This window comes from Plectropomus leopardus, chromosome 4, assembly GCF_026936395.1.
Source record: "Plectropomus leopardus strain MGB_pleo_1.0 chromosome 4, ASM2693639v1, whole genome shotgun sequence".
Lineage (NCBI taxonomy): Eukaryota > Metazoa > Chordata > Actinopteri > Perciformes > Serranidae > Plectropomus > Plectropomus leopardus.
In genome coordinates, this window is record NC_142179.1 from 6,866,636 (window position 1) to 6,890,949 (window position 24,314).

Below are 24,314 nucleotides of genomic sequence, written 5' to 3' on the forward strand. Positions count from 1 at the left end.
AGCTAAAACAACACATAAGAGAGGGAGCACAAGGTTTCGTTACAACGATGCTTCGACCATCACCCAGCTCCGAATCTCTCCACGAATTTCTGACAATTCTGCCTTCTTCTGTTCCTCCTCCTCACCTCGTCTTTCCCCAACCAGTAAGCATCCGACCGCCCCACCTCCAATTCTGTCTCTGCCTCAGCGCACAATGTGGGGTGGCCATTCACCCACCATTGCATAACCAGAATTATACAAGAGAATTGTGCTATCAAAATGTGTGTGTGTGTGTGTGTGTGTGTGTGTGTGTGTGTGTGTGTGTGTGTGTGTGTGTGTGTGTGTGTGTGAGGGGGCACCTCTGAGGGGGCCTGCCAGTGGACCTTGGCAAAGAGCCGGCCCCATTAAAGAGTGGAGGGAGAGGGAGAGAGGTTTGCTGGGGAGCTCTCCCTCATCATAACACCCAGATATAGCGTCTCTCTTTCAGACGCACTTCCGTCCTCTTTCTGATATTTTATGCAAACGTGAAAATACAGAAAGGACTTCAAATGCAAATGTGTCCTTAGCACAGAGTATTGAAAATGCACAGGTCCACGCTGAATGCCTCGTTATGTTCACAGTCTCCTTTGCTCATTCTTTGCTGGGATTGCAGCTCACTTAATTCATATTTTTTGCTTCCTTCAGAAGACATGAGCTTGTTAAAACTTTGGCTTCTTTTGTTTTGTTAAAGGCTCTGCAGAATGAACTAATGCTCTGATATCAGATTTATTTTACTTAAAAAGTGAGATATTTCACTTTTGGTACTGAAAGTCCAGCATCTGTTTTGACTAGGATGCAAATATTGTCTATATTTCTTATTTTAATTCCTACTTAAGTATAAATTTGGTTGTACATTATAGCATAATGCACATATTTCTTTATTTACGAACCTTACATACCAGTTCTGCAAACTGCAATGCAGCAAAAGTCACATATTTTTATATTGTTACACACTCCGAATATAATACATATTTTACTTTTTTTATTTTATTTTACATTCTGTGTGAAACTGAATTGTAATGCACATATTTTCACTTTATATTTTTCATACTCCAACTTCTACTTTCCACATTTCTCTGTGCTTAACATCAGAGCAACTGCTATAATTCACAATTTTTTGCCCAGTGAAAAAAAAAGTATTTCTAAATTTGGTGTTGAAAATTTCTAATATCCACATGATTTGAATGATGTTTGAATGGAAATATTAAGGTTTGGTAGAAAAACAGTAGAAATGTTGAAAAATGCAGATAACTTGTTTTCCATGTATGAATCAGAGACAACACTGTGTTTCAGGGCTGTACATTTTCATTGTTGATTAATCTGATGATTATCTTTTTAATTAATCGATTAATTGTTTGATCAATTAAATATCAGAAATTGTGAATTGTGAACATTTTTGGGGAGCGACAGACTCACCGCTCTCACTGACAATAGTGCTTATACTTGTAGAAACAAAACCACCTCCTCTCGAATGATGACAAACAATATCACACTCTAAAACTGAGTTTGTTTTTTGCGGCAGAAAGCCTTCAGCGAGGTTACATAACAAAGATAATTCTGAAACATTTAAAAGCTTGTCATCGTGTGGCCGTGACGAAGGAAACACTGTGGTTTTTATCAACTGACAGACTAACTTTCCTCCCGCGTGTGTGTATTTTGATGATAAAATAAACAGCGGCACATTAATTTTATTGCGTGCGCTGCAAAGATTCGATTAATAACAAATTACTGTTCGTGCGCTGGACTGAAAGGTCTTGTGAAATTTAAACATCTCTCTAAACATACATGTTTATCTTGCTTGTTGTGCACCACGTGCAGCATTTCCTGTCTCTCTTCCCGGTTTGATGTCTCGTGGCGTGCAGGCTTACACAAACACGTTACACAGATGCAAACGTATTGACTCAGACCGCCGCTAATCAAGAAGCCTTTTAGTTTTCTCTCCTCCCGCTGCCCACTGCTCTGCCCTGCTGAGACCAAACGCTGGGGCCGGAGGAATGGACAACCGCTAATTAAATTTCCTCCACTTTTCCTCTCTGTCCCTCCCATGTTGTTTTCTTACCGGTTTTGGGCTCGGGCCCTTTGTGATCCACAGGAAAATAAACAAACTTTCCGGCCAGGGACAAGAATACTGCTTTTTAAGTGCTTCTTCCCCACTTTGTGTCTAAACTAAAAGTTCTGATGAAAGTGATGATGGTTTGAAATGATCAGTGATAAAAACACCTGCGGTCCTTTTATCTGGTGCAAAACTCTATTATTAATTAATAAGATTAGTCCTACTGTCAGTCAGAAAGCCTGTCACGTTCTCTCTGGGAGTCTGTTTCAAAGAACATTAAGAAATACTCCAGCATGCATGCCTGATTTTTTTTATGATATGAAGTAAGAGATAACTTGTAAAAAAAGAAATATCAGAAATTTTGATATAAGATTCTTTTTTTTTTTTTGCTTCTCAGCTCTCAAAGGAACCCCCGAAGGTGGAAGAAACTTTTTCCTGGAATTGAAATCCCTGAATTACCATATTTTTCATGTGATGAGAGCTGTCAGGCGAAGGGAGCGGAGCAGATAAAGTTGGGAGCAAGTAAAGACAAGCTCGATTTATGCCTGCTGCAAGTCTCCTGGTACATAACACACAGAGAGTTAAGTGTTCTTTTTTAAACTTTCGAGGATATAGACAGTCTTGGATATGAAGACAGTGGGTCAAACGGGTTCATGAGATGTAGGGCACTTTGAGAGAGCATGAAACAAAAGCTGGCTTATTTTGAATCCTGCAGTATGCTTCATTTTTAATATTTTACTGGGAGTTGCAGTTTCTTCGTCTCCTGCTTAAAAGGTCCAATTTTTAGTATTGAGGGTGATCTATTAACAGAAATGGAAAATAACATAAAAAGTCTGTTTTCTTAATAAAAACGGGGCTTTTGTTGCCTGAGAGTGAGCCGTTTGTGTCAGCAGGTTCTCATTTATAGAGAGCCATATTTTCCACCATGCAGTGTCAGGAGTCCAGAATGGTAAAAAACGAAACACCAGATACGAATACTCGTGTTTTCACGTTTTGCTAGAAGCCCCTTAAATGAGAAGCGTCACAAAAACACTGATTTGTAACATTAAACTGCTTTAATCAGCGTTTTATTCCTGTTTAAATCACGTCGGTTTGTTTTGGAGAAGAGGAGGCCTCTGCAGATAACTAAGCTCCCCGTTAAAATATTCTTAACAACGAATTCAGAACAGGAGACGTTAAATTTGGCTGCAATCTGCAATCTCAGCATGAGATGCCACTAAATCCCCTTAAATCTTACACACTAGACATTTAATGTAATGTGCTGCAGCAGCTTCAGTGACGGTCACATGATTTTGGCAGCACTCGGAGCCCAACGCACAGGCTAAATCCACATCAGTACTGAATACATTTCAAGCATTTTGGCACAGTTTGGGAAATAATTGCCCTCCCTGTACACACACCAGTGTACATGGGAGGCAAATTGTCCTCTTTGTGGTTGACACTACGACAGAGATGGTGAAAAGTACGAGATTTCTCTGCCCGGAGCAACAACACGGTGTGAATGTTAATGACAGTAACATGAGTACGAGGTGGTCAAATGAGGTGACGGATTAGACACTTTCTTTGCACTTTTGAATTAATTTATTTTATTGGCGATCATTAGAATAAAACGCCGATACAGATAATTACAGAAATGAAACTAGGAAGTTACTGATAGGAAATGGATGAGTTATGTGTTAATTTAAGGAGAAGGGGTGAGAGCACATACATTTAAGTTCTTCTCACTGCTTTTCGAGTTTGCAACCTGCTTGATGTTTAATTTGTCTCTTGTTTAAAATGCCTTTATGGTATTTCTTTTGCGTTTGCTTATAGACATTTAAAAAGCATTTCAATCAAATCAAATAATCGTCAAAATGCCAAATATGGGCTCCAATAATCGGCCCAGCCGATAATCTGTCGAGCCCTAATATACAAAGCAACAGTTTAAAAACAAAAACTTATTAGTGAGGATGTCACCACAACCTTATATTACTTATATTACTATATATTACTTTATATCACTTTATATTTAGATGCATACATAAAAAGAAAAAGCTTCAAAGCACTAAAATATGTTTCAGTTCGCGGTTTTTCGTGTATAGCTTGAACAAATCAGACTGAATAAATCCTCAGCAACGTGCACGTTCACTAACATTCAGAAACTTAACAAAGTTTAAAAACGGATTAATGAAGGCTTAACTGACATTTCCAAATCTGACATTAACTACTACAAAATAAAACAGCAACTTAGCAGTTTTTGTGGTTCCCTTTACCCAGGATGCTACAGGGCGAGCGTGCACTATAATCCACACGTAGTCGAGCCGAGGCGTCTCTCTAAACGGCCACTTCCACTAATTCGTCTGCAGTCATACGGTTTTCCTCTAATCTCTCTCTGCCTCCGAGCTGCTTTAGGGAGACCATGTCCCTGCTTGCATGAAAGAGACGCTGCTGTTGTTGCCTCTCGCTCTTGTAATACTCTTTCCTGCTGCTGGTGAGGGGTGTTGCTGCTGCCTGCTGTCTTCTTTCCCTGGGCAAACAACGCAGAGCAGGTCAGGACTCGGCCCTATAACCCCCATTTTGCTTCTTTTCTCACTGTACCTCTCGCCTCCCACTGCGCCGTCTTCCTGACGGAAGAGACTGACCCGACCTTTGGCTGCTTATTTCATCTCAGCAGACAAACACGTAAAAAAAGTGCTGGAGAAGAAGCTGCCGAGGTCAATCTTTTCTTTGAAAGAAGGATTTTTTATTCTCAGACTGACGCCTTCGATGATATCCATCACTGTCAAAGTTGAAAGCCGTAAACGTGTTGCTTTTTTGATGACAGATCGTGAAGAAATAGCAGTTTTTTATGAGAAAAGATACATACTGAGAGCACAGATTTAGATAATGGCGCTGTTGTTAGAGTCACTATAGACAGTTTTAAAAAAAAGGATTTAAAAAAAATAATAAATATATTCATAATTGTCATAAATACATATTTAAAATTATGTATAGTTTTCAAAGACTTTTTCCAGGTCATTTCCTTGTTTGTCTTTTTCTTGTTTTTTTTTCTTTTTTTGACAGATTTTCAGGTAATTTTCTTGCTAATATTTAGGTCATGTCTTCGTTTTGTGCTCATTGAAAGAAATCAAGCCAATTTGCTCGGGTTTCAAAGGGTTAAGACTTTCTTCTAATCTTTGCATTTTCTCTCTGAATTTGTTGAATTTGACCTCTTTGGGTCTCTAAAAAGTTTCCAACAAAACTCTGGAATAATCACCTTCTTTGCAGGGTAAACAACTCACGAAAAACAAACCAGTCTAAAAGGCAGGAAACCAGCGGTCTAAAAAATGCTGACGCGCTGACTGAGTCCATCTCTTCACCAAACAGAGCGAGCGACCTTTTCCTTTTGTTGTGTCCCAATAAAGATAACATCAAAGCAGGAAATGTCCGCGGCTGTAAATAGGATCTGAACAAAGCATGGCGGCAAGACGCTGCGGCCGTCAGGTGTGTTCACCTCATTCATCTACGCCTCCAATAAAACACCTCATTGTTGTCTTATCTCTGCGAGTCATCGCTTTGTTACAGCAGCTCTGGTCATCAGAAACCATACACCTCCTCCCAGATCATGTCAGGGGTCACGAGGTGTCCTTACGTTCATTTTTGAGGTACTGTACCCTAATTTACCTTCATTTCAGAGGGAAATATTGGGATTTTTACTCCTCTGTAGTTTTCTGACGCCCACTTGCAGTTTAGGATTCTTTAACCTTTTGAAACCAGAAGAAACCGGCTCATTTTTAAAAAAAAATGGAACCAAGGCAATGAGCAATGACTTAATAATTAGCAAGTAATTAGTGAAAAGTAAAACAAAATTAACTGAAAATTATTTTTAAAAAAAGAATAAAAAATGTAATGTTTAATGTAATCAGGGCGTCCTTGTAAAGGAGAACTTGCTCTCAAAGGCCTTCCCTGTTTAAATAAAGGTTAATAAAACAAAACAAAACAAAACAAAACAGGGAAATGACCGGGAAAAAGATTTTTAAAAATGATGACAATTTTATAACTAAGTTATTATGATCATTATAAATACAGTTTTTGCTAAGCTTTTTCTGGTTTTCCCTGGACATTTTTTCCAGCATTTTCAAAATAATTTTCTCTATCTACTAATTTGTGGAATATTTCATAGTTAGTTGCTCATTGCTTTTTCCCCATGTTTCTGATGGAAACCTAATAGTTTAAAGGTTTAATTCTTGTGAAAGGCATCTGAAAGCAGCACAAGAAAAGTGAAGCTGCTCCGGGTTTCAAAGGGTTAAACAAATGTATCAAAACATCTTCTAATGCTAAGAATTATTTTTAAAAAAAATCAATCAGATAGCAGATTTGAAAAGCATGTTTTTGTTTTTAAAAATTGCCAAATGACGCAATTTATCACAGCCAGAGTCTGTAAAAACAGAAATTATCGTCAGATCCTAAAACTTCTGACGGTACCTGAAAGCATCGTGTGTGACAAACGCTTCCATCAGGGAAAATAACACAATAAAAGCATAACACAGTGACATTTGGACAGCCGCTGGCTCACATGGCAGAGTGAGCGCCTCATGTACAACAACAACAACAATCTTTTCAGGTAACGTATCAGTGCGATTACAGCCACCCAGATGTCTCATTAAATTTTATCGTTATGTTGCACTCCAATAAACGATGCTAATGTCTCTCCCAGTTTCTGCCAGGTGCATTCCCACTCTTCAGCCCCTCCCTACCTCCATGTTTCTCTTTCTCTTCTTCCATTACCTCACTGTCTCGCAGCACGGGCAGCTCCAGTGTCGCCCTCATACACCCACCCCGCACTTCTCCTCCATCTCCTTGTGCTGGGCACAACCTCGCCTCCTTGGCAGAGCATAAAAGAAAAGTTCAAACCACAAGAGCAGGATGACATTTTAACCCCCGCTAACCCTCCAGTGGAGGAATCATCTGTAGTGGGAAGAGGCATCAGATTAGCCGTGTGGGGACCGCGGAGGGGGGGCTTCAGTTTCCAGCTTCCGTGCCAGGCCGTGGGCCCCGAGCCTTAAAGACAACACGGCCCTGACATACGCAGCGGGGCGCGGAGCACGAGGATTCTCATGCACACCGGCGCATTCCCCTACAAAGCAACAGGCTTAGACGGAGATGAAGAGAGAAAAGACAGGGCTTTGGTTGACGTGGGTGGAAGTCTGGTCCTATCTTTTCTAAGATTTACTTTTTCCACGGCTCATCTTTTGATCCAGCGCCGCCCCGTCTTTTCTGGGCGCAGTTTGACAGACAGGGGAGCTTTAGCTGTGGCTGGCGTCTGACTCTCGAATAACGATTGTGATTAAAGAATAAAAATCAATGTAAGGGTGGGGGAAAAATAAAAAGAAACAACTTTCCTCTCACTTCCCCTCCTCTCTTCTCTCTGTTTTCCTCCCTCTCTCCCTCTCTCTCCCTCCATCGCTCTCTCATCTTAAGTCCCCGGGGCTCCTTTCTTCTCTCTTTAAATAGGGGCCTGAGCTGTGAAGTCTAATAATGGTCATTTGGCCTCCCATTGAAAGCTGGGTAATTCGGCCCAGGGACGGCTCACTTTGAGCCACATGACACAAGGAGCTTCCCAGTGACCATGGAAACGAGCGCAGTGGGATCCCGGGCGCCTCCGAGCGCCGTGAAACGTGGTGAAGCGGTGATTTAGGAGAGGGACTTTTTTTTCGCTGGGGGTGGGTGGGGTTGGGGATAGAAGTAGGAAGGTGGGTGAAGGCTCCAATGCAGCCTGAGAGAGGGAGGGAGGGAGGGAGAGAGGGAGAGAGGCCCCTGCCTGGTCACAGTGGAAACCTCTCCCGACACCCCGCCAGGAAGAGCGGCCAAGATAATATCAGCAAGTTGAGGCGTACACAAACATGAAAGGAGAGCCCAAGAGGCAGGCCCCTGAGTGCTCCGTGCTTCACAAGCTTTTTTCTCCCCCTTTTTTCTCCTCTCCCTGCTGCTCCTCCTCTCTTTTTCAATTTCTCTTTCTATCCCTCCCTCCACGCTGCGGTGTTTGAAAGTGTTTGTTCAGGGTGTTTGGGGCAAGGGGCAGGTGGAGAGGAAGCTAAAGAGTGCGCATTTTTCCCCCTTAAACTCTGCAAGGGTAGCTTAGGTTTGTTTACAGACCTGCAACTTTTTCCAATTTTTTTGAGTTCCTGATTTGATTCATGGGGATAATGTGGAACAAAAAAACGTGAATGCAACTGATGTCCCATATTTCATGGATTGTACAGATTTCATTTAAATCATGTGAAATCTCTGTAAGTACCGACAATGGACACACATTTCACTTCCAACTCATCAAATACCGCCACCTTGTCAGTGATTTCGGCGTTAAAAAGGCACTTTTCACTGCAGTATAACACACAGCCGGACTGCGTCAGTTTGAAAACCCGCTGGCAACAACATAATATAAGGAGCTGCAAAGTTCCTATAGGGTGAGCAGGAGGGGCGGTGGACAGATCCAACAGACACCGGACTTTCACCCCAGAAGCTGCTATATCCTTCCTGCATGAATTTTGAGCTTAACCATGATGTTTTTTCTAAACCTTACTGCATGCTTTTGTTGCACAACAAAATAAATGTAAATACGAGCTGTTTTTTTTAAGATTCAAGACGGTTTACATTCCTAAACATGAGGTTCATAAGAGGGAACAAAACTCTGAGGTCCTGGTAAAGCAGCAATAAAATAGGACATTAGAATCTAAAACCAGCAAAAACAACAAATAAATATAATAAAATAAAACAATAGTCTTATATCATCCAAGAATAAAAATAATTTAAATTTAACAGTGCAAATGAGCCATACTGGTAATACAAGTTGTTGGGCTTTTCTTTTTTAAACTGCACCCAACAAGCAGATTCTATACATTTCCTGTGAAAACAAATGTATCTTTTGAAAAAACGAAATGCATTTAACAGGTGTAAATTGACACGCCATCGTGGAAAGTCAACAACTGCTGCAGGACGACACCTATTGTGTCATATGTAGATGTAAAAGTCCACTGACCAAGTGGCAATATTTCACAAGTTGGGATGAGAATGTTGGTTTTTGTGGTCAAAACGTTCCTTGAATTTGTCATTTTTCAATGGCAGAGAAGGACATTCGTAAGGCCCTGACACACCAACCTGATGGTCAGTCGTCAATCGATATTGGGCCGGCCAGGAGCGTTTATCGGCCCTTGTAAGCTTTTTTTCAGCCGATTCATCATGTTGAATCAGCGATGGAGACGGCGGAGCCCGTCAGTGATTGAAATCACTCGGATTGGTAGTTAAGCTCAGAGGAAAGTCCTGGAAGAGGGATCCCTCTTCAGCCGCTCTTCCTGAGGTTTCTTCCATTTTTTCCACCGTTAGAGACTTTTTTGAGGGTCTAAGGACAGAGGGATGTCTTATGCTGTGAAGCCCACTGAGGCAAACTGTGTTTTGTGGTAATGGACTAGTAAGATTTTTCTGAACATTGGATTACGTTGTTAATGTGCTAACTGGCTAACATGACGGTCTTACAGTTTCCTTTTTTGAACGTCGATTACAGACGACCTCTGTCTGCTGGTCATGACGAGTTATTTCCTCTCATGCTGGCGCAGAAAATATATGCTTGTTGTTCATGTGCAAATTTTTGGCCAAGAAACAGGCGAGGTGAGGCGACAGTCTGCTTTGATCGCCGTTAGTTTTCTGATGTCGGTTTGGCGTGTGTGGGCCTCAAGAGAAGGGTCACTTGAGTCAAAGCAAAGTCAGACAAGGCAGAGAAGTTACTGCAACATTAGCTTCTGTTATACTTCAGGCTCCAGCTGACAATGTTAGCCACCCCGATTTAAAAAACCTCAAATTGACTTTCAATTTGCCACACTCAATTGAAAGGAAGTATGCTCTATGATTTTTTTAGCACAAGCATGGGGGGAAAATTGTCTTATCAATATCCTGCATCTTTATGGCTCTGTTTTGAAAAGAATTCTTTTAAAAACTCTGAAGAGGGAGAAAAAAAGCTTCATCTGTATCGAACAAAAGCCGCCGTTGTAAATCAATCGCTATTGTGGCTTCACTGCAATTTAACAAAACACTCTGGAGAGAGTGTAAAACTACAGCAATTTTCTTTCTCTCTGTTATCAAGGCTCTCTGCTTCACTAAAGTCTCGGCGGAGAGCGAAGAAAAAGGCACGAAAAAGGAGGGAAAGGAGTGAGAGGAGAGTGATGGGAGGGACACGGCGAGTCATTCAGCATCACAACACGAGCCGATCTGACAGGCTTCTCGTTCTTCTTCTCCACCCCGATAAACAGTGGATGAGCTAATGCGTGCACATGTACGCGCATCAACAAATACACCCACTGATCAGACGGTATTCCTGCACATGGAGGCCAACATGCTGTAGTAGAAGCGGTCTGAAAACAAGGCCAAAATGCAGCCAGTTCAATCCAGCACTGAAGCTTCTCTACAACAAGCTCTGCGGCTTGACACCCTCCTGGCACTGCCGTGGCCGCGGAGCGACCTCGAGCACACACCTGAGTGTGTAGGACAGCTAACCTGGCCGCAGGCTCGGAGCCAGTCGCCCGCAATATCACACTCATCTGTCTGTTGCCATTTCTTTCTTTTAATGCAAGCCTCTTCAGATACACACACACACACCTTCCTTGCCCTCATGTACTTTCTATATCCCCGTCATTCCTCTCACACACACACACAAATATACACACACTACACACTCTGCAGCTCTTGCTGAGATGCCAGACACGGTTAGAGTCCAAAAGCCACTTAGCACTAAGACGCAGCAGCTGTTTGCTCTGGCCTGCTGTCCCGTAGTGCCAACTCGAGGGCCACGGTAGAAAAAGATGCACAGACACACTCCTCTGCCGTCTCACATTGTTCCATGGCAACTGCGGTTTTAGGATTGTGTTTGTATGTGTGTCAAAGATTCCCACACGGGATACACTTTTTATGGCGGTGCGCCTCTGGCTAAAACTTTAAAGCAGAGAACTTTATTTCTGGGAGGATATGTCAATAAAGATCCTCAAACTTTTCTCGTTGCTCTGGTTATTTTTAAGTGCTTTGTAGCGGCCGCTCTTGGGCCAGTTGCGCTCCGCTGCGATGAAATGTTGTCTTTGGCTGGCGTTTAAGGTGGAACTGATCGTGGTTCAGAGACGAGCTGGTCAAGGGCAGCGCCAGGCCACACACAACAAGCACATACCAGGGAGGTTTACATGCTATGCCAGCCAAGAGGCTTGCCTTACACAAGCTGCAGGGCTGTGTGGGAGGATGGGTCGCATTTTTCTGCTTATGTGCGTACAAAAAAAAAAAAATTGTATCAAGCGAGACACAAATCCCAGCCACCCACTTACCAAACCAGACACATTCGCTTTCGTCATCTCCTTGAGAAGCCAAACCCCCAACCTCTCTCCCTTCCCCCTGTGCTCTAACTCCCACTACTCTCTCTATCCGCCACCACTCCACTGCTCTGCCTCTCCTCCCCCTGTTGCCCGGACTGGGGGCTGATGTCATGAGAGCCCGAGGAGGATGAAAGGGGAAAAGCCGGCATGCTAAGGCCCCGTGAGGCCACTGGACTGACACCGCGGTACTTAAAAAGAAGAGATATCTCGCTGGCACAGTGACAAAGACCCTGACCAGCCCGGGCCACCAATGGAAGCCAGTGGCATGATTTCATGTTCCAGAGGAGCTGCCAAAAATCGCAGTGTATGTGTGTGAAAGACAGCGTAGAGAAGAAGGGAGGGAGGCCAGTTCTGAGAAAGTCAGGCAGCGGGGAGGAAATGACAACCGAAAATATGTTATTGACTGCAATAAATAGCTCGGCTTGAGAACGGATACATGTGTGCAGAGGTGTAAGCATGATTTACAACATTTACAAGCACCTCAAAGAAAGCAGAGACTTCATCAGCTGGAGCTAAAGAGGAGCAAACGCCGGTCCTCAAGCAGCACGAGCACCTTGCGGTGTCATCCTCATATGACACCATAACTCAGACAGCTTCAAAGCGTGGCTCCGACACAGTTTGCTACAGTAGGAACCAGTCTGCTCATGGTTTTCCTGCCACTGGGGGAGGGACTACTGCTGTGGCACACAGGAGTCAAGGGGTTAACAGCCCTGCCGCTCTCACAGGAACCAGATAGGAAGTCCAGGAAAAAACTGTGTACATATATGTGACACACCAGCACTTTGGTGAGGTTTGCACGAGGACTTCAGAGGGCGGCATGACCGACCTCGTTTCCTCCTCTACGGCTAATATTTGCTGGTTTCAGAGCGTCTCTTTGGACAGTTGGAGCAGTCTGAAATCTTTAGCCCTTTTTGCACAGAGACTGCCGGCATCACAGAAGCAAAGAGGAGTAATGGATGAGACACGCAACACAACAGCATCAACCACAATTTTGACATATAGCATAAGCGTCTGCAGCTCTTTATAAACAATAACAATGGCGTAACATGGCAACAACATTATTTACTGTCCCTGTTATATGGTGGGTATCTCGGTCCAAGCAGCGCTCAAACATCATTCAAAATATAGTCGGCAAAGAAAAACTGAATAAGTAACAGATACAAAAAAATTTCACTGACCCCCATGCTGCTTTCTGCTGTTTACTAACCTGCATGTCTAACATGACACACCAGAAAAAACAACAAAAAACAAAGGCAAACTCATCTACTGTTGGCAACATCACAACAAGTTTTCCTGCATTTAAAAAAATTGTGTATATGCACTAATTTTAATGGAAAACGGATGTAAGCTGAATAATGTAGTAAAAGCTAAATTTAAATTGATATAGTATTGACACCATTAACAAGAATGTCCTGTGTCTGAGTAGAGTCATCCCAGTTTGCCCTGGTTTCAAAGGGCTATAGCTTGCATTAACAGCTGGTTGCTCAGTATAGCTTTAGGTTATTAATATATGAGCAGTTCTGCAGCTTTGGAGGGAGCTGCAGGAGTATGGAAGTGAATCTACACTTATTCCTCCGACTGTTGAAAGTCTAGCTCTTGGGACAATGAGATCTAATCCCTTTTTGTCCAAAAGTGCTTCCTCAATAATGTTTTGCTGTAAAAGATATCTTGATGATCAAACGCATCAGCCAATTAGCACTGGACAATTAAAGCAAAGGCGAGCCCCTTCCTTGTATTCAGTCTAAATAGAGGAGGGAATGCCGACATGTTGACCAGCTCCGAAGCACAGCTGGGGGCCGTGTGTTCCCAGGCACTTTATATTTAGACGCAGATTGGCGTAAACAGCATATTTCTCTTCTACAATTCTGTTTTGTGCGTTCACTGGGATTCTGTAATTAAATGGAATCTAAATTGACCAGACAAGACCCCAACACTGTTGGTGGCAAAGTGGCAGCAAAGTGGAGTGGGCTCTTGGGTTCAGTCAGGGGCCAGTCGTGTAGGGCGGGAGGGGGGCGTGGGCTGGCGAGCATGAGGCCAGACCAGACGGGGTGAGTGTGTAAGAGTGGGCATAGTATCCGGACCGGGGCTGGGCACGGCGGTCTGGCTGGCCGGGCAGAGTAAGCAGACTGGCAGGGGGTAAACACTGCACTGTCTGGCCTGGCAAAAGCGGCGGTGCCAACGCAAAGCACCCAGCTGTGTTTGGGCCCCCGGGCGAGGGTCTGTCAAGATGCAACAATGGGCTTTCCCTCCTCTAATTATAGTCCTGGCTGAATAAACACAGAGGAAACAGAGTGGTCTAGAGGTTAGGGAGGGCTGGCTGGAGGCCAAAAGGTCAAGGTTCCTGCCATCCTCACTACGGCGTCCCTTAGCAAAACATCAAACCCAGAAAGTATAAAAATGGCCAGCTCATTAGCGCCGTGCTTTGACTGGTCCCAATGAACGGAGGGTGTGGGTTTCTGGTATCCGGGTGTCCCCGTGGCTCAGTTGGCACTTGCCACATAGCCCAAATCTCTGAGACTACATCTACACTAATACGATTTCCTTTTTATTAAATTATAATTACGCCTGGTGTCCACTCTACTCTGCTACATTCAAACCCCAAACACGCAGACCTTTGCAAAAAAAGCAGATCTTGTTTTTAGTTTGAAAACATCAGGGTTGGATTTCAGCCTGGACGCGTGGAAACTGAAGCCGTATGTACATCTCGCCGTTCTGAAAAGTGCTATACAAAAAAAAGTCTGATTGATGTTTTCCAACACCTTGACCTCCTGATACATGTGCTACGTTCAGTTTTCAGAATGAATGCAGCCTGAGTCTGGCCAGTCATATGTCACCTGACCACTCCATCCCTCCAGCCTTTCATCTAACGGTCCTCTAATAATCTCACAACTGTGCCAACAACTCAATCTCAACCCTCCAAACTTCCCACCAAAAGCATGTGCATGTTAACTGCCTGCAGCCAGAACAAAAGAATATTTTGTACATTGATTTTCAAACAGGTGTGTAGGAGAGGTACAAAGCTTGCATAAAATTTCCTGCACACTGTCTAACTTGAAAAAATAATAGGGATGATAACAATTAATCATGATTGATTAATCGGTTGTTAAGAAATGAATCTAACGCGAAATTGAATCGATTAGCCAATAGAAATATTTGCAATACACTGCTGTGAGCTTTGACTAAGAAAAAAGATCATTAATTTAATCACTAACATATTAAAAAGTGCTTACAATTTGCAATTCTAACAAAAAAAAACATGCAAAATATGCAGCAGAACCAGAGACATCCTTTCTTTTTTCCCCCAGGCATTCTGTGCCCTGATGCCTACATTACCCACAATGCAACGCAAACTTTACTGATTTTACACAACTTCTTCTCCAGCCAAAAAAGGCTTTATATAATTATTTTCTACCCTACTCCTCAAGACCTGCAAATCATCTTTTGATGTGTCAAACTGGGGAATTTCTGCTTCACTAACTGCCGTTAAAAATCATGTATTTCTCTTACAGACTGAACTCAGTCTGTCCAACAGGCACATTGTTCCCATGACAACTACAGTCGTCAAAAGTGGGAAACAACCAGTTAAACTGGTTACAGTTTCCCTCTGGAAGTGTGAACCGCTCATGAAACACATCACCTCGATGGAGACCATTTACTGGTGAGTGACGCTGACCGTGACAGCGATATATTCTTAGCTACAGTCGGAGGGAAGTTTGAGTGCCGAGCATTAGGTCACTTTTCAGGCCTCAGCATAAGTATGCATCAGCGAGGTAGCAGCAGCCATCACCGAGGAAAGTGCACCATTAGCATGTCTATACGGCACAAGGGCTCCTTAAATTATAAATGGCTGCTCTCTTTCGGTCAACGGGCATGCACGGGATAAATGAGACTATAGCCGCCCCCCACCCCTCATCCTCCGGGGAAAGTTGGTACGTTCCACTAAGAGGAACACTTAATTAAAGCATGATAAAATACCACTCTGAGACTCCAGAGGGGTCTGGGAGCACTGGAGGAAGGAGGGCGGGAGGATGGGGGGTGGGTGGTGAAAGACAAGGGAGGAATTCAGTTCACGCTCATTCTGGCCGCGATGGGAAGTCAGAAACAAAATAAAACTAAATCATCCTTCCGTGAATTGTCTCTGTGACTACAAAAGATCAAAGATAAACTCTCACAAAAAAGGGGTTTAATTAAGTACAAGGGAAATCATTTTCCTTAACTTGAGTGAAGCCGGCCGTGCTGTCTGCACGATTCTGCTCGTCGCTCACGCAGCCAAACATTTAACACACCTGATAGCGTTGCTGTGTATTTTGATCTGCACCCTTAGGATTTTCAGAGATTGTGTTTACAGTTTGATTATTTTTCTTTCAGTGTATTCGTGTGGAAACTGGCTGTAAATAGCAGCTGTATATTAAAAAAAAAAAAAAATCTATATTTTATATTCCTCAGGGCACTTTGATAAATTTTTCCTGGTTTTTAAAATTTTAGGATTTTTACCATTTACATACTGCACTGCTTAATTTATTCATTTACTTACTTATTTAGTTATTTAATAACTACGTAATCATTCATTATTATGTGATTATTTAATGATAACTGAGCCCTGAGTACTTAATTCTGTTTTTTTTCATGTTCTGCACGGCTGAAATGAATCTTTGAATCTTTGATGGGTATTTTTACCTGGAATATGACCAGATTTCCAATATAAATGAAACAGTTCAAACAATAACAGCATTAATTCAGTTAAGCAATTAATCATATTTAAGGTCCAGTTTGTAGGATTTAGGGGGAAATATTACTACAAATATAATATAAAATAAATATGTTTACTTCAGTGTTTAATCACCTGAAAATAATCATCACCTTGTTTTTGTTACTTTGGAATGAGCCGTTTATATCGACACACTGAACGGGTCGTCATTCATGACATCTCCACGTTGCACTGCCGTGTTTCTACAGTAGCCCAGAGTGGACAAACCAAATCCTAGTTTTAGATAGGACCAATCTTGTTTATCACTTCTCAATCTCAAGTTATCAGAGAAAAAAAAAAGATGAGAAAACATGAGCATGTGCTCTTTGGAAAAAGGTGCTGAACAGCACAATAGAAACACTAATTTGTGAAGTGAAACGGCTTTTTTCTGTGTTTAAACTGGTTTAAACCACTTGTTCAGTTTGTTTTGGAGGGGAGGAGATCTCCGCAGGTAAGTGGGCTACTGCTAAAAACCTCCTGAAAGTCTGGAGTTATCAGAGAAAAACGGGGAGCACACAGTAGCAGTTGCTGGGTTAACAGCCATCTCAATGAGCCAAACAGCATGGCACAAACACTGATTTGTAACATTATGCTGCTTTCTTCAGGGTTTTTACCACTTTTAACGCCTGCTCTCTTTGTTTTGGAGAGGAAGAGACCTCTGCGGATAATTCAGCTCCTGCTAAAAAACCTCCTGAACAAAAAACACTGAAGAAACTATAACCAGAAGTCTGCAATCCTCACAGCAAGCTGCCACTAAATCCTACACACTGTTCCTTTAAGGTGTCAAAATGACTCAAGTCTTAACTGCAATTTGTTCATACAAAGCCAAGATGTTTTTTTTTTCATTTTATTGCATGACTCAGCTCACCTACAGTGGCTCCCTAATGCATGTCATTATGCTGCATGCACAAAGAATACTTTTTCATGTGAATGCAAAGTGACAAGTGCAGTCTAGAGTGTCGTGTAAGAGATTCAGCTGTTTCTCTGTCTGAACTGAGAGGTTTTGCCGTTAACTCCTGATTATCCATGGCAAATAGCAGCAGTTTTTTTTACCTTTCCCAGCACGGTGAGACAACTGGGGTCCAGTTCTGGTTGCTCGAGCTTCACCACTCCGACCCAGCCGTACTCGTATAGGTCCTCTTCATCGTTATTATTACATAGTCCCAGAGGATGCATCTGGAGAGAAGACAGAAGTCATGGGTAAGTATTTATAATGCTATTGCAACAGAAACTGGCAAAATATTTTGTATACATATGTCACATATGAACGTTTTTTTGTCTTGGGTTTCTAATGCAGAAAAAAAACAGCATGTGCATTGTTTGAAGAGAACATGAAAAGCTGCCCCACACGATGCATCAAGTCAGAGGGGTGCTGGCATCAGCCGGCTTATAGATTTGCTCCCCCTTGTTTGAGGGAGCGCAACAATTTCTAATCCACTTGTCACCTATTTTCCATAATGAAACGTAAGAGCTTAAGAGCATTAGACGTCTCTTAAGTATTCGCTGTGTGGGGCAAAATCTTGCAGGATCTACACATAAAGTGCAGCGTTTTACAGGACCTCTCAAAGAACTGCAGCAGATAAGCAAGACTCGCATTACTGTGCTTTTATAGATTTGCAGACGTGGCAGATTTTCACAGAATTTCTACTTCCAGTCTTACTGCTGCAAATGATTAATTGTGCTGCCGTTTCTGTTGTGCTCTAAGTGCATACACGCACAATGATTGCATCTGTTTTATCCTCTCTTATTAAATTGCTGACGTTTCACACCAAAGCACACACACACACACACACACACACACACACACACACACACACACAGAGTCTGATTAGTGTCTATCAGACTATCTTGAGTTGTCCTCTCGTTACACTTAAGGCCACTAAATTGGCCCAGTTCTCTGTGCCAAAAAGCTCTGCAGAGCAGCCAGCGTAGACGAAGTCTGAGGAAAAGATTAAAGCTGAAGGATGGCAGACATCACAAACACTGACTCACTCGCTGGGCCCAAAAAGGAAAGAGGTGGCAGCCTCCTTAATTGCAAAGCAACAGAGGCATTTATCTCAAAGCGTTTTATCTCAAAGCACTTCCGCTCGACTTGTCCTAAATTTGGTAACATGGTGAAGATGGTTGACAAGAGTTACGTGTCAAACACAGAATGGAAATATAAAAACTGCCAAATCTGTATTTCACACTTTGACATCAAAAGACTTCTACAGAGCGTTATCTAATCATTAATCTTGTGTATGTGCTAATACGCGCACCCGAGAGGCGTCCAGGGTACTTCCCGAAGGTATGTTTTTCAATATTGTCATAAATACAGGCGCTGCTCTTTCTGTTAATATGTAGTGCAAAGCAGTATCCGATCTTTAGTGGTGGCTGAGCTAAAAGTCACCGCAGCACCTGGTGCTGGAGGGAGACGTTACAGGACTGTAAACAGCCAGCGGCCAGCAACGGCAGAGACCATGAGGAATAACGGGTTGGTTTTTACATCACTCATTAAAGATTTATTTTGACCAAACCAGAGCTGATGATTGTTGGAACTGTGGACTTACTGACTAGTTTACTAACAAGTGAGATGGTTTGGGTGAGTTTTATTTTGTTTCTGACGAGTTTGCGTCAAGTGTGTTTTACGATGAATTAACAAGGCAATTAGGCCTCGTCAAACAGCGAGAAAATTCAAAAGGCATACAGTTGTTTTCCTTTGTTTAATAAGGAAAATAGTTGTTTCTATTGTGTATTTATTAGTCTGAAAAGTGCTCGCCCTCATTAGTGCCATGCTGCACATTTATACCATCATATACCCTGGTTAAATTTCAGGAAGGTAAGAAATAATACCGCTCTAACGTAGTCGGAATAACTAAGCGTCAAACAGGTTGACGCAGTGAAAATATAAAACTGAGCCAAATCTGTATTCCACAGTTGGACACTGAGACTTCTGGAGAGCGTTATCTAATCATCAGTCTTGCGTATGTGCTAGTGCACACTCCTGAGAGGTGTCTGTATTATGAGTTAACAGATAACGTTGGTAATCACATCAGGCCATCAATTGAACTGAACAGTGCAATAAAAGACAAACTGAAAAAGAAACAAAAGCAAAAAAGTTAAGGAAAGCTTCAGCCATTCACTAACATGAACTCATGATCTGATCAAACAAGGTTGGATTAAAACTGTAACCAAGTGCCAAAATCCTGGATGCATTCCCCGCCCTGGCAACAGTGCAAAGCTCCTGTATTAGCATTAGAACTGGGCCAAACTGACCTGCAGGCCACTTATCCTATTAACCCAATGACCACAGCACCCCAATCAGCCAGCACTGTGGCGCCGAGCCCTCGGCCACTCGGGCCCCCTGGGCCACTGCTGATGACCTGAGATACCCTTCTCCCTCTGGTGACCCCTGACCTTTGAACCCCACTTCATCACGTTGGGAGCAGGTTGGTCGTGCAGCAGGCCAATTGAAGAGATGTTCAGAGGGCGCCTTGTCACTTCAGTGCCACAAGGCGGAGGGGTCAAGCCCCTGACCTGGAGGGTTTTTGGGAAGGACTTAGCTCAGAGTGAGGGGGTCATATGCAAATCAGGTGGACTATGGAAGAGGGACAGGGAAGGAATGTGGGCAGCGTGTGCCATTATGGAGCTCCACGGTGGAGCATTTTTTCTTTCTGCAAAAGGGATGAAATCTGATGAAGAGACTGCCATTGTTTTTTGTTTTTTTTTTTTGCTTTTTTGGCCTTTATTTGATAGGACCGACAGCTTAAGTGTGAAAGAGACAGAAAGGAGATGACATGCAGCAAAGGGCCCTTGCGGTAAGGACACAGACCAGTACACTGGTGCCCGCTCCATCAGGGGAGGTTCTGGGCGCCCTGGCATCAGTTTTGTAATGGAGAGACAGGCACAAACAGAGGATGCTGAAGTGGTTATTAATCACAAGTTTTTAAGGCACCAATATTGAACCATACTGTTAAGGGGTTCATATTTTCAGAAGGCTGAGGGCCTGAGTTATTATTCTCAGGTTTATACTACACAACACGCAACATTTTCAAAACTTTTCTTGCGCTACATTGCAATTTTAATTATCTCTTTACATTTTTATAACCTCTCTTGTCCTGTCCTCTGTGTAAACAGCCTGCAATTAATTCGAAGTTTTCGTGAATTTTTGTCACATGGATGTTTGTCTCAGGCGAGGTATTCATGGCTTCATAGTTGCAGTGAGGAACACTGAATTTCACTTTTTTTACAGAATCCAGTTACTGCGAATGATTTTATTTTGGCTAAATTTAATTTTTTTTTTAATTTCTCGTTTAGGATTAAGTGGCTTTGATTAAATGTCATTATCTTTTTTTTAAAGATTTTTTTTCGTTTTTTATTTGATGCCTTTATTAGACAGGACAGCTTTAGTGTGAAAAGTAGAGAAATAGGGAACAGCATGCAGATAAAATGTACAGGCTGGAATCGAACTTGCAGCTACTGTGGCAATGACATAGACTTACTACATGGGACACCTGCTGTGGTGCACAAATGGCGCTATTTCATGCACATATTTAGTTATTTTTGTGACTGAACACTTTGCGTTTAAGTGCTGCCGTAAATTAGAAAACTGAATAAAAATATTCAGTTTTTACAGTTTCTGGCTGGGATAAAGGGTTTCATTTTGGTGATTTATTTGTTTTTAATTCTTTTTTTTTTTTTTTTTAAGAAAACATGCCTCCCAAACCCGCCAGCTGGTTGTGGGATTCAGAGGCAAATCAGCCAAATGCACAGGAGCACTCTGCTAGTTGAAGGATTAACTGAGGCACAATGTTCATTATTTATATGCATTTTTCCTTCCTCAGGTCTTAAATTTTATTTTTGTAAAGTACTGATCAGCAGGCAAGAGTAGACCTGCAGGTCACCAGTTAAGTAGGCTTGTTTTACGGTAATTTTTTAAGACTGAGGACACATGCACTTGCAGGTACACACAGTTTCTGAATTGCACCCTTAAAGCTCATCCTTGAATCCTCCTTGGGCCTCCTATTCACTCACAAACGACAAACATTAAAGATGAAGCTCCATTTTTCAATCGCAACTCTTGTCCTTCGAAACAAAATGAAGCAGCAGAGTGAGAAAGACCACGGAGGAGGTCATGAAGAAGCAAGGCTACTCTGACTGAAAACACCTTCTGACAAAGCCGCAGGATGCAGTCGCTTTGTTCGCCTGCATTTCACAGATTCACCGCGCACTTTCTCGACGCTGCTTTGTCTCTTGTAAACACAGGTGAGCAGAAAGCCGCCGCGCTCTCTGTGATTGTTTGGGAGACAGATATTAGCCTTGGGCTGGCAGGAGCAGCGAAGCAGCACAGGTATACATTACATACACATTCGGTATGATAATTTCAGAGCACCCTCAGCCTGTGGCGGACGGCAAAATTGAAGAGAGAGACAAAGATCAAAGAGCATAACCTCGTCAGCTTTCCAGTCAACCTGCATATACTCCCGCAATCTGTAACAATTCTCTGACGCATACCGCACATCCCAGTCAGCTGAGGTAACATTTCATGTGAGACACCCTGTGAGGACGCAGGAGGGGATCTAAAGAGACGATCTGTGTCTGAGTCGATCCAAAGGAGGACCAGGAAGTGGAGCGCTGCTTGCTGTGCGATTATGGCCTCTCTCTCCTGCTTGTCTAACAGCCTGGACGGCAGCGTGGAGCCCCGCCTGCGCCCCTGGGTCCCTGAACACTGGGCCATTGTGCGGGGGCTCCTGCACTCCAAATGGGGCAGTGTTGTTGTTGTGGACCATGTTGTTATTTTAGAGGCTGGACATTGCACCATTATCTCCACCACAGGGATTTTTCTTTTTTGTCAGATGTTGACGTAGGCGTTTGATGGATGCTGGGGACGGTGAGCGAAAGCACAAGGAGCTCTGGGTTTGGATGAGAGATCTGGTGAAGTGGGTCACAGCGACAGGCCGTGCTCACAAAAGAGTAACGAGCACATATGCAAACGTGCCTCCACACACACATACAGACACACACACGAAATGACAGACACTGTCCCCTCTTGTGTTCCAACTGCTAGCTTTCCCCGCTAGGCCCCAAATCACACAAGCTCAGCCCACTGGAAACACCCCGTTGCTCCACTTTGCTCCACTTAGCTCGGCTCCTCCGTACCCAGGCTTCTGGGTGAAGGGCATCCGGCGCCCCTGAAGTGCCACAAGGGGGCGGCTCTTGTTCTGCCCTGCCTGCGCTGCCCCTGGGGGAGGCAGCCTTTCACATGAATATCCCGTTACAGAGGCCACACTCTCAATGAAATCCTGGCGAGGATTTGAACTCCACCTGTCACGTAAGATGGCCGCACCCCCCCGACAACCCCCACCCCTTTCTGCAAAACCACCTGTAGAGAGAGTTCCTGCTCACATGTGAAGATTGATGGTGTCTTTTGTTATTAATCATTAAACAGTGAATTCTTCTGTTTCATTTTAGGTTCGTGTTTTTTCCTCCCTCTAATATGAGTTTTGTTTGTCGGGTTTACAACAGAGATGTTCCGATACCATTTTTTTTTTCTGTACTGATTCTGATATCTGAACTTGAGCAGCGGCTGACACTGAGAACCGAACCATTAAGCAGCAAAAATCCACATTTTGTGATGGTCGTTGAGAGCACCGAATTTGACATTTTGTCGGTTGTCTTTTTCCCTTTTGGGCTGACTTGTTCCATTATTTTGATCAACTTGTCACGCTCTTTAGTTTGATGTATCATTAAATCCTTAAAAAATGCCCTGACACACCACGCCAACCCTCTGCCACTGATTTCAGGCTGTCTGCGGGCGTCTGCCGCCCCGGTTTTTGCAGTGTGTCTCGCACCATTGGCACTAGTTGGCGCTTGTCAGCCGATTCAGCGTGCTGATGGGGATGACGGAGCCCGTCGGTGAACGAAATCAATCTGACTGGCAGTTCAGCTCAGCACACGAGAAGCGAAACGGACATGAGGAAAGCAAACAAACAACTTCAGTGGAGAGGGCATGAGATAGAAACAAACTTGTTAAATTAGGACCGATTTTGATTTTAGCCACTGAGCTCTTAGTTGAAACGTTTTGTAATTGTTTTTGTAACTGTTTGCTAGTGCACGGTAAATATCCTCAATTCTTTCATCATCTGGTTGTGTTCATGTGTTAGCTGGCTAACTAATGCCTTGACACCATTCTGTTCGTCTTTCGGTTTTCCTTTTTGGATGATTAATACAGACTACTGCCACCTGCTGGTATGGAGAGTTATTTCCTCTCACGCAGACAAAGAATGTACGTGCTAGTTGTGTGTTAATTGCAGTCTTTGCAGTGTGTTCAAGTGTGACCTTTTGGTGTGCCTGTGCTTTAAGATTGCTGATTTTGTAATTGGCAACTCTAGTGCCACCTCCTGAAACTAAAGCCTTGTACACTCAACACAGTACAGTTTTACTTGTGGGACTTTCCTGTGTAAAATATTGCCAATTTGTGGACATTTTGTTGACAGGTCACCTTACATTATTTACCGAAATCAATTCTTCTTTGATGCTCTAAAACAGTACATGCCAGTGAAACTGTTTTAAAGTATATTTAATGATTCTGTGCATAGACTTGTGTACTCGCTGATACCTAATCCAGAATATTAGTCAGTATCTGAGGCTTTTTTTGATATTTTTATAGAAATTGGAACATACCTAGTTTACATGGCACTAATATTTTCTATTTTTGTCAACATATTTTTTAAACACTTTTCAAAGGTGACTTTAAAACTTTTTTAAATTATTAACTTGCTAGATAAAATACTATAATTAAATTTTGGTTTAAAACCATGAGTCACAAAACTTTCTGTCAACTCCGTCCGTCCTGTTCCTTTATGTCTGTCTCCTCAATGAACAAGTGACCTGATAACAGTTGGTAATGGGATCAAAACAGGGCCCAACTTCTAGAGTATCCCACCACCCCCGACGGCCCCGCTCCCCCCACCGGCTCTCAAAGAAAATCAAAATGCAAGTCACACCATCCAACGCCATTCTTCTCCGTCTGTCTGTGACACAATTCGCCGAGCCTTTGATCACACAACAACCACTTCTTCTGCTCTCCCGTTGCCGCACCCCCTTTTCCTCTCACTGCCTCTAAATTATTGGTGGCCCTGGATACAGACCC

General features: G+C 43.0%; 1 protein-coding gene across 2 annotated transcripts in view; it reads right to left on the reverse strand.

Annotated features, from left to right (window-relative positions):
• The window catches only part of znrf3 (zinc and ring finger 3), a 96,326-nt gene that overhangs the window by 27,180 nt on the left and 44,832 nt on the right, over positions 1-24,314 (reverse strand). For both annotated transcript variants that reach the window (XM_042487453.2, XM_042487452.2), the window contains exon 2: positions 17,237-17,359. In XM_042487453.2, the coding sequence (XP_042343387.1) occupies positions 17,237-17,359 (123 nt within the window). The remainder of the gene's footprint in view (positions 1-17,236; positions 17,360-24,314) is intronic.